Consider the following 11,395-nt stretch of genomic DNA (forward strand, 5'->3'; position numbering starts at 1 on the left):
TTGTGTTTGTTCCATTCCACACCTTATTTCTACATCCCAGCCCTTCACATTTGTTATTTAGGGAAATCATGATTGATAGAAGCAAGTGGAATAGATTATATGTGGTTTTTGTTTTGTTTTATTTTACCATTAAAGCCATGTTGGGTTAAGGTTAACTAATACACTTAGCAAACAGCTTGTCTTCATACTTCCTCAATTTTCTGAAGCATCTTCTTACAAATGGGAATTTTGTTGTGCAAGTAAAGCCCAGAGTGGTTTGGTTTGGGGCTTTGGAGTGAACATGATAGCTTAATTTTGTGGGAGAAATAAATGAGATTTTCTGTAGTGAACTCACATTAGTGAATTGTCTTACTGATTTGATATTCAAACATTTGCTCGTTAGTATCTGAAGCAGGATATGAATACTTTGCTTGTCCTTGCAACTTGATTATCCCTTTAACCCAGGGGAATCAGGATGACTAAATATCTACATCTGCATATTTATGGAATACTTTTCATCCAACTTCAAAGTGCTGTCACTATTGGCAGTCACAATTTCTGTAGCTTTCAAACTGAGTAGCAAGTGTTCCCTTTTGTTTCATGGCACATCTTGTCTGAGAGGGAGATTTTTGATTAATTGCAGAATTTTCCTTTCTTGAGTGTAAGGGCAAATTATTGCCTGTGTCTGGGTTAGAGTGGAGCCTTTACTGGGGCCTGAATACATAATTGGGCCTAGTTCAATGGCCCAAACCAAAGTATATTTGGTTTCTTTCTATGTGGAATATGTGCCTTAGCGCAAAGGTACCAGGTTCATGGCCTGGCCCACAAAACCCTTTTCTTTGTTGGTATTTTTCTTGGTCGTTTTTGCTTTTTTCTTTGTTACAAGGGAGTATGGCATTGAAATGACTGTGATATAAAGGCATCAATAAAATACTTAAAATTAATAAAATAGAACACATAGTACTGTATATATATAATGTTCATTATAAATAATAAGAGTGGGAATGTCCATCCAAAATATACAGGCTTTACGAGCCTGAGTCAGTCATCAAATGGTATCAGCTATTTTTATGCTGCTGGGTTTCCTATGTATAGAGAATATTTATGTTTCCTAACTGCAGATCTTAAAAGTTCTTTTTTTTTTTTTTTTTAAATCACAACATACATTGGTTGGATAGGTCCTGAAGCTGGTAATTTTGAAGAAGCACCAGGAGAAAAAGTTAAGTGACCTGATTGGCACAGTGATTGTCTGTTGTCTAATCATTTGGCATCTTATGGTTAAAATTTTAGCCTCTAGAGGTCCCTGGGACAATCATTTAGAGTTTGATTTAGGTATTTTTTCATTGAGAAAACGTACTGCGAGAAATGAGCAAATTGACCAGAGGTTCAGTAGACGTGATCTAGCATATTAGCTATAACTAATTAGGCCATGTAGGTGGGAGCCCAGCCTCACCTCATCCATTAGCAAACCCATTTGTAGTGTGTGTCCTGGAGTATCAGTCACTGTTTGCTGAGTGTTACAGTGTTAGATGTTAAAGCTAATAGAAAGGACTTCCACTTATGAAAATTCAACCATAACACTTTATACCTTTCATAACTAGCACTTCTGAGTCATCATTTCCATCCCTGTTTTGGGGCAACATGATAACCAATTACATTTTGGTGCAATGGGATTAGATAGGGTAGAAGATTGTGTGTGTGTGTGTATGTGTTGCCACACAAGGACAAACACAATAATATTATTGAGTGACTAAAACTTTTGTAAGTTATTGGAAGAATAATACTGAGGTGTTCTACAGGCTCTCTTCAAATAGACTTTTTAAACAATTGTTAATTTTTACTTTGGTTTTAATATACTTTAAAGAGTTATAATATTTAATATGTACACATTGCTTCTTGTTAGTTTCAGGCTCTATTAAGATAACAATTGATTATGCAGAACTGTACTTTGGGTAAGTTTCATGGTGGTTTCACGGTGTAAACTATACTTTGGATCCATAAATTTATATCACAGAAATTGTAACCTTTCTATACCATCATATTCTGTACAATTCTTGACTGTGTTTTCACATAACATTCTCTGTAAGGGACCTACCTACTTAACTCTTTTTCTTTTTATATCTTGGGGCTTATCACCATTTTGCTGAGACTATCTACCTGTTCTCACTTCTTGCTATATGAGCTTCCACCTCCTTGTCTAGTCTTACATGTCCTCAAGTTTTGTTGGTTTATATGTGCACTCTACTGAAATGTACTTAAATATGTCTTTTAAGTTATTTATAATTTTAGTTTTTCTAATAACCATGGCATTCCATGATTTATATTACTAGGAGAATATATTTGTGTTGGAGAGGTGAGATTTTTATAGTATTTAAGTCCTTTGGAATCATTTAAAGGTACTACCCAGTTTTCTAAATTCAAGCTAACCTGATTTTTTTAAAAAATTTTCAGTTCTGGGTTCAGCTTATTACCTGTCTGAGATGCACATTTTTGATCTATTTTGCTTTTGAAGTGTGCATAGTTAAATTAGTCTCTTTTGCACTGCTGTGCAAAAGGCTTTGTAGTGTTGGAAGACTCAATGCAGTTGGCACATTGTCAGTGATGGATCAAATATTTAGCCTCACAATCAGTGTTTGTTTGTTTGGACCTCATGCAGGACTTATTCCATTAAATTGATGAATGCCTTTTGTGAACATATATCTTCTTGTTTAGTACTTTGTGTGGTCAGTATTCAGCAGATCAGAGCTGACAGTTTGTGATCTCTGCAGTCATCTGTTGTAGTGTGTCGGCTGATTTTGATGTATGCGTGAGACATAACATGATACGAAGAGAGGGATCTTGTGTTCCTTACTTACACCTTTCTTTTATGTGAGCATAAAGTTGTGATGATTTGTTTTTTAAAAAAAAAAAGCCGCAAAAAACTGTCTAGTTTTGTGTCCCGTCCCCTGTCCCACCCCCCACTCCGGGCTTTTTTTGGTAAAGGAACCACCTGTGATCTTTTTTCCATTCCATTGGAATGTTTACTTTGAAATACCTTGAAAATTGCCCCCTGAGTGTTTTTAAAATTGCATGCCTTCAGCATGACATTTTTTTCTGTATGTATACTTGTCCAGGTCCAGCTCTCCTTTCAAGTTTATCTTTTTGTGTATTGTTGCCATTTCTTCACATAACACATCGGATAATGTGATGCTAGAGAGACCAAATGGGGCAGTTGTACCATTGTTGCCGTTAACAATATATCTTTTACATGTGTGTATGTGTGTACATGTGTATGTATGTATGCATGTTTCATTTTGTATTTTTTCCTTCCTTCTGGTTTTATTTACAAATGTCAGAATAATCTGGCTCACTTGGGTCTCATGCTAAATTTCTCTTAGGGGTCACTATTTATTTATTTTTGGAGGCCATCCTGTTGGCAGACTTCTGTAATGTTTAGCAGTTGATCTTGTGATCTCAACTAGTGTTGCTGTAGGATGCCACATCTTACCACTGGTCGAGGATATTTGCTGACTGAAGTAGCTTTTGGATTCATTCAGTTTCTACCCTGTACTGAATATTTTGAACTGGTTAAGCTTTTAAGTAAGACATGGTGATAATGCTTGTATTTTTGTTCATTTTCCAAATTGTTGGCATAATCATATTTATTATTGCCTTTGAAAACCTGGTGGCTCCAAATCCCCAAATTTCTGTATTTCCCTTTTTGAGAGACCTGAGTTTGCAATCCTTTCATAATAGATGTTTTCAGTTAAAGTGGAGATGGTAATATAGTTATGGTTTAGTTCCTTTCATGGTGTGTCAGATGATTGGTCAAAGACCACATCTTGAGTACAGTTGAATTAAGGCGTGTGCTATTATTATGTGATTTTAAAATCTCCTGTGCCATCTTCCTTGCTAGTCTGTCATTATTAATTTAGAAGAGGCCTGTATAAGAACTAAAGACTGTTTTGCATTATTGTGTTGTGTTTTGTGAATTGCTGTAGCTCATTTCCCTCACCCCCATCCCAAATGTAATATTTTTCCTTTCTTCCTTTTACCTCTCCCATCTTCTGCCTCTATCCATAGTTAGAAGTATTTAAATACTCTGGCTAATTATTATAATTTCAGTAGTATGTTTTTAAAGGCTGTAGTGCTTGTTAAATTTTTTTCGATGAACACAAATCTTTCTTTCCCACCTTTCATCATACCCCCATTGAAAAGAACAATGAATAACAAAATCCTTTTAACAAACATACATTCTAAAGTAAAACAGATTTCCACATTGGCCATGTCTAAAAAAAATGTGTGTCTCATTCTGCACCCTGAATCTATCATTTCTCTGTCAGCAGGTAACATAGTGATTGTCATATGGTAGGCGCTTAATAAATGTTTATTGATTGTTTGTCAGGAAGTGGGTAGCATGCTTCAATCATTGGTCCTCTGAGATCATGATTGCTCATTGTGTTGAATAGAGTTCTTAAGTCTTTTAAAGCTATTTATCTTTACAGTGATGTTATTATATAAATTGTTCTCCTGATTCTTTTCACTTCAATCTTTATAAGTTCATACAAGTCTTCCCAGGTTTCTCTGAAACCATCCCGTGCATTATTTCTTACAGCACCATAGTATTTCATTATAGTTGTATACCAAATTTGTTCAGCCATTTCCCAATTATGGACACCCTCTTAGTTTCCAATTCTTTGCTATCACAGAAAGAGTAGCTGTAAATATTTTTATAAATATGATTCCTTTTCCTCCTCCTTTAATTTCTTTGGGATATCAATCAAAGGATATGCCTAGTTTAGTCAGTTTTTTGAGCGTAGTTCCAAATTGCTTTCCAGAATGGAAAGACCAATCCACAGGTCCAGGAGGTTGCAGTTCTTTGATTTGGGAAAAAAAAAAAAAAGCAGCCTCCTCTCCCCCCATCCTCATGTGTATTTCAAAGGTGATATGCAAATTACCTTTCCGTAAAATTATTGTCCTTTTACAAAAGTGGGAGGAGAGATCATATAAAATATTAGGGTGGGGGAGGAGGAATCAAAAGAGTGGAATCAACGAGTACTATCTCAGAAGCCTTCGGGACTAGAGTGCTTCTTGACACATTGGCGAGTGAAAGTTAGAATTTTGTTTTCTTTCTCTTAACACCCCACCCCAGCTTTCTTTTAAAGGCTCAGAGGCAGGGGATGGAGAAAAGGAGAAGGAGGCTGATGAATTTATTCTTTTACAGTGAGATATTTAACTCTTCTTAGGGAGTACTCAAAGGAGTGAACTGATGAGGAGTTCTGATATCTTGGATTAGGAAGAGAATATAGGGAAGGGGAGGTACGTGCTCTGAGGCTGGCAACCTGCTAGGGTGTCAGACTCTGAACAAGTGAGCTTCTCTAAGTGCTCTCTAGTTCTGGAAGGCTTCGAAGACACCAAATGTTATGGCATGACCTTACCTTCAGGCAGTCATTGTTAGAGGTGAGTCATCTTAATTTTATGAAATCTTATGTTGCATGAATCTGATGGGGTAGCATAGTTCTATTATCATTAGTAAGGCAGCTAGTGTGATGCCATATTGCCTGGGTGCCAAGCCCAGGAGGGCTTGGACTGAGGAAGACCTGAATTCAAATTCAACCTCAGACACTTACTATTAAAAAAAAAATCTGTTTGCCTCAGTTTCCTCATTTGTAAAATGGGGATAATAACAGCACCTACTTCCCATGGTTGTTGTGAGGCTCAAATGAGATAATAATTGTAAAAGTGTGCTGGCACACAGTAGGTGCTATGTAAATGTTAGCAATTGTTATCACCACAGTGTTTTATGAATATTTTCTGCATATTATCTATTGTCTTGGTAGGTCATCAGATTTCTTAAATGTCATTTGAAATTTCTTTGGGTTATAGATGGCAGATAAAATGATGTCACTGAATTAGGTCCTCTGCAGTATTTCCTATTTAGTACTCTTCTCTTTTTCTGGGAAATGTTGTTAAGAGCAGACTTAAAACTAAAGTCCAGTTCTGAAATTGTACCTTGATGGTGAGCTTCTCATATCCCTCTAAACCCTTGATTTATGACCCAAACAGCAGATATGTGTGTTGGGGGGTGGGATAAGGGTGTATTTTGAATAAAGCTGCTTTATAACTTGGGTTTGATTGAGTCACATTTGCAGTCATGGGAATTTGTGGAGTGGTTGCCACTTCATCACATTTCTCTGCTCTTCTTTGGCCACCATAATCTTGCCACTTCCTGAGTCTTTGATCTCTTTTTCTGTTTTGTTTATGATTGGTGTGCCTTTGTGCTGTATTTAATAGCTCTAGGCTGGTTGTTTTCATATGGATCATTTACTATACAATTTTTTTTTACGAAATACGCAAAATTTTGTGCTCTTATCTTCTCAGATGTTAGTAATTTGACCTTGAACATTTGTTCATTTTCTATGGCACAGGAATTGGAGGTTTGAGTGATCTCTCTTTGCATGTTCACCTTACTAAAATAATGTCAAGTCTGAGTGGCCCCTTGCAGTCTGATAAAATGATAAGACCAGAAAAACAACACTATATTTTAATGTTTATCTTTCTCCACTCACTTTAAATTCCTTTAAAATTTAATGAGTTGGATCTCAAAGTGACTTAACCCCAACAGGATGGAATAAGCTAGTGCTGTTTTCTCATTATATATGAGAAAATGCTCACCATTTTAATTTGGAATCAGCAAGGCATAGGTTATACCAGGGGTCATATGCCTACAAACCTGAAACGTAATTTGATTGAAACATAAATAAGCAGATTACTATCTTGATTATATCTAATAGAGACTATAATATCTGTTTCATAGTCAAGGCAGTAATTTTGACATTGACATTTAGTGAAAACAAAAGTTTAAAATTCAAATATTGTTCTTTAAGTAGTACAGTAGTACACCTCTATAGAAAGTAACATACTTAAGAGGGCTAGATATTTGCTGCCCATAAGATTTAGGCATTTTGAAAAATCATCAAGCAGAAGTCATCTAATTATTGTTAAACATATTTTTTGTAAAGTAAACCTCAACAAGAGAATAACTCTATCTTTTCTCCACTCCATTTTGGAATCTATGACACATTGTATGCTGTGTTTCCTGTATTGTGTCCGTCCATGTGTCCTCTGACTGCATAGAAGCGGATGGTAAGATTCTTTACTCCTATCAATCATAGCCATAGTTGAATATATTGTTTCTGATAGGCCCAGATTTCCTGGTAAAATTACTTAAATGTATGAGTGTTAGACATTACTGGGGGTGGGGGGGTGGGGAATGCAGGTTATTTGGACCTGTAATGAAAAGAACTTTTGAGGGGGCTCAACACCGAGAAGCAAATATTGCAGAAAGTGTATGAAACAGAATTTTTATTTTGAAAAAGACCATCTGGCTGGGTTAAGATACGAGGGTCAGGTGTGGATCACATATAAAAAAAGTCTTATCCTTGTTCCAGTTGTTAAGACAAGTTACTCTGTTAAACTTGTTCAATGGCTTGATTTGCCTGGAAAAACAACGTTAAAGCTACTTCTGTTGGAAAAGTAGCTATTTTGTTTTCAGAGAGGAGTTTTGAATGGTCTCATTAGAAACAGATGCTGTGGTCATCAAAAGAAAAAGCTTTATCATGAAATAACTCTTGATTATCTCTATCAACTATAAGTTGTTGTAAGCTGTTCTGTTCTTGAAGGAAAATACTTCTACCCAGAAGGCCTCTTTATTAGAGAAGAAGGAGCCTCTTAGTTAAAGGATAGCAAGTGTCTGAATGGGATAGACATCAGATACGGTGAAAATCTACCTTTAAGGAAGAAAAGTCAAAATAGATCTGAAGACAATGCCAAAATAGACTTGCTGTTTCACTTAGATATTAAGAAAAACATAACATTTTGTTGAATGATTTAAGTATATATATATTAATAATAGCTGACATTTTTATAGTTTGCTGATCATTAATAGTTATTCCAAGAATTGAATTCAGAGCTGGCAGTAGATATAAAGTGTTTATGTAATAATCCTATTCCCAAGCCACTAAAGAGATATCTTGTTTGACTCAGGGGTGGGCTGGGGGTTGGGGGGAAACCTGGATGCCACTTTTTCTCTTTGGCCATTTTGTCAGTCCCTCACTAAAAAACCTTGATACTTAACCATGAAAGCTGGATTACTTTGCTGCTTAAAATAAGAAGGATTCTCCTGGAATCTTTCTATTAATTTTCTAGGTAAGTTAGATGAAGTATTTTTAAGAGTACTTTGACCCTAGAAGAGTTTGATTCATAATAGTCTTATCCATGTGTGATATTGTAGAAAATAAACTAGTATTGGTTATTTAAACACTTGAGTTTTGTTGATAAAGCAACAAGGTCTCCTTTTAATCAGGCAGATTTCCATACATTCCTCTTACCTCCTTTTCTTATAATTATAGCAGTGTTCCTTGGATCTTCTTTGATGGTTATGTGTAGAATTAGTTCAAATACAGGAAAATGAAATGAAAAGTTGGATTTGTAGAATTGTTGTAGGCCCAGGTAGACCCTTGCCTCATTTCCACCCAAGTTCAGGACTTGTGAATTTGGAATTTTGTTTGCAAAGCTAGGACCTTTTCAGAATTACTTTTAGGAAATAGGCCTTAACTGAAGGTTTGTGAATTTCTCCTTACCCAATTTTCCTGGCTAAGCGAAGGTAATAATAACATTTTTATGAGGTGTTAAGACCTAGAAACATGTATCTTACTGAGCTGCTTGAGTTAACATTTTGCTCTTTGTATATTCTCCTCTAACTTGAGATTTTGAAAAGCTGATAAATGTTCTGTCTAGTGCATGAACACCAGAGAACCAAAAGTTGTCCTTTTGTATATGCTTGCCTTCCATACCAACTGCTTATTATGATGGTAGGGTAAATGCTGGTAAAGGGCATAAAAATATGTCAGCAAAGATGACTGCTTTTCCATCAGTTGTAATCTGGTCTGTGTGTGGTTGCTTTTTTTTTCTTTTGACTTTGCAAGGGACTCATTTTTCCTTAAGTTGTGATCATTTTGCTTGTGTCAGTATTAATTATCCAGTGTTTTTGCAGTGATTTGACTTTTCTTACTCTTGATTCACTTCAGTTTAGTGAATGTTTATTGATAACCCACAGGTACAGTGGTTTCATTTTGTGTTCAATACTCAGTGCTATAAACCTCAGACTGGCCCCATAGGTAAACTAGGTGCTTCAATTTTACATGTGCTACCTTTCCTTACTCTTCATGTAAGAATGTTATACTTCTGGGGCAGCCAGGTGGCGCAGTAGGTAGAGCACCGGCCCTGGATTCAGGAGGACCTGAGTTCAAATGCCTCAGACACATAACACTTACTAGCTGTGTGACTCTGGGCAAGTCCCTTAACCCCATTGCCTAGCTTAAAAAAAAAAAAAAAAATGTTATACTTCCTAGTGTTGTGGTTTTACTTCATCCATTATTTTACTTCTAAAAATCTGTGAGTTCATAGTAATAATTGGCAATTCTAAGTCATTAGATGGTTAAAACTCTTACTAATAGTAGTTCAGACATTATTGTAGGCACCACAGAAGGAAAAAAGCAATTAACCAAGCTAGTAAATTCTCATATGATGAAGAAAGGTCAGAGGTATGTGTGGGGTTTTAAAAATAATTGGTGGATATTATAATTTTCTCTTATTTGGAACTTGTTTGTTACATTCCCCACTTTACTTGTGTTTTGGGGGGCCAATTATTAAGAATCATATTGAATGCAAGTTACAGCAAAGATTAGAATCTCTTTGCTATTATATTTAGGTAATTGGTGTTTGAGCCAGCCCCAGGACTAGAAGTTTATTTACATTCTTGTGCAAAGTTAAACTTGGTGACAACTGACTGGCTGTAGAATTTTCAAAGCCCTGGGAATTGGGAGCAAAACATTGGATTCGTTTCCTAGTACCTGTTCTGTCTCTGAGAAGATCTTGGGAGAAATATATGAACAGTTTAGCACATTGTGGTTGATTGATGAAGAAAGTGAAGCCTTGTGTGTTGAATTATATTATCACTCAGGGTTTGTTCTCCTGCATTGCAGTTATGATAGAATTTGTTCTCTTGTTTTTATGTTAAGAATAATGGGGAGATTATAGTTGCATCATACCCTAACAATGAAAAAGATCAAGACTAGGACGTTGAAAATGCAGTGTGATTTTGAGAAGATGAATTTAAGTACTGATTTGTCTTTAACTGGCTTGTGTTTTCTCAGCTTAAAAAAGCAGAATTTACTTGATTATTGAAAGAAACTTGTCCTACTCCTATTTAAATGATTCCTATTTGAATTTTTTTTCCTGCTGTGGCTAAGGCAGGAGAGGAATGAATGATGAAGTGAATTCTCTCTTGACTTATGACTAGATTTTTGCATAACTTGTTAATACCTTGTTGGGGAGTTTTAGGTAAACTGCTGAAGGTTCAATAGAGATTGAACTTGCCTAATAACTTTGAACTCAAAGTCCTTTGGAAGAGATATGTCCTTTCTGTGCTGTGCTCTTCTTTGGGTAGGCATGGCTTGTGTATCTCAGAGCTATCAGTCTGATACTTTAAACTAGTACTAACCCTGAAATGCATTGGAATTGGGAGTAAGTTACATCCCAGGGAATTCCCCCATCCCTCACACACAACCTGTTTGGGAAAAGCTAAAGCTACTGCGTCTGCCATGTGTTTGGTTTTGAGGCATTAACCCTAATGGACCTGCTGTTTTCTCTGCAGGAGGAAGAAGAACAGGAGGAAGAAGATGATGATGAAGATGATGATGACACAGATGACCTTGATGAACTTGACACTGACCAGCTGCTGGAGGCTGAGTTGGAGGAAGATGAAAACAATGAGAATGCTGGCGAGGATGGTGATAATGACTTCTCTCCTTCAGATGAAGAGCTGGCTAACTTGCTTGAAGAAGGAGATGAAGGGGAAGATGAAGACTCTGATGCTGATGAGGAAGTTGAATTGATACTGGGAGACAGTAAGTATAGACAGGACCATCACTCTGATCCTAGGAAGCATCAGAGAGTATTTATTCCTACATGCCAACCCAGACGGAGAGTCAAACATGTCTTCTTTGCTCTGCCCTCAGCTGCTAACCGTACATTTCCCATGGAGGAAAGGCAAAGTCAGCATCTGTGTTCATTTGCTATTTCACCACCTAAACTGTGTAACCACCTGGCCATGGTCCCTTAGCTTCAGAGGACTAAACTTTCTAAATCAGATGGGAAAAATGTAGTTGTTTGTTCCATCTGAGGGGCACGTCTGAATTCATCAGAAGAAGCTCTCCTGAACAGTTACTCATTTCTAAAGAGATAAAGTGATAGAGTCCGTTGTGTTGTCCTTTTCCTCTCTGCTGCTGGCTCCTCCCTCTTAGAAGTGGTGGGGCACATTCTCTTTCCTCCTTTCTTTCTCTTCTGCTTAGCATTTCTTCCTCCTCCTCCTCCT

At 36.6% G+C, this 11,395-nt stretch overlaps 1 protein-coding gene across 4 annotated transcripts in view; it reads left to right on the forward strand.

The window, feature by feature from the left end:
* DCAF1 (DDB1 and CUL4 associated factor 1) overlaps positions 1-11,395 on the forward strand; it is an 83,789-nt gene that overhangs the window by 67,089 nt on the left and 5,305 nt on the right. For 3 of the 4 annotated variants that reach the window (XM_027837024.1, XM_027837027.1, XM_027837025.1), the window contains exons 23-24: positions 7,096-7,104; positions 10,676-10,928. In XM_027837024.1, the coding sequence (XP_027692825.1) occupies positions 7,096-7,104; positions 10,676-10,928 (262 nt within the window). The remainder of the gene's footprint in view (positions 1-7,095; positions 7,105-10,675; positions 10,929-11,395) is intronic. The other variant, XM_027837026.1, reaches the window with a different exon arrangement.

This window comes from Vombatus ursinus, unplaced genomic scaffold (assembly GCF_900497805.2).
Source record: "Vombatus ursinus unplaced genomic scaffold, bare-nosed wombat genome assembly UNPS02014820.1, whole genome shotgun sequence".
NCBI classification, from domain to species: Eukaryota; Metazoa; Chordata; class Mammalia; order Diprotodontia; family Vombatidae; genus Vombatus; species Vombatus ursinus.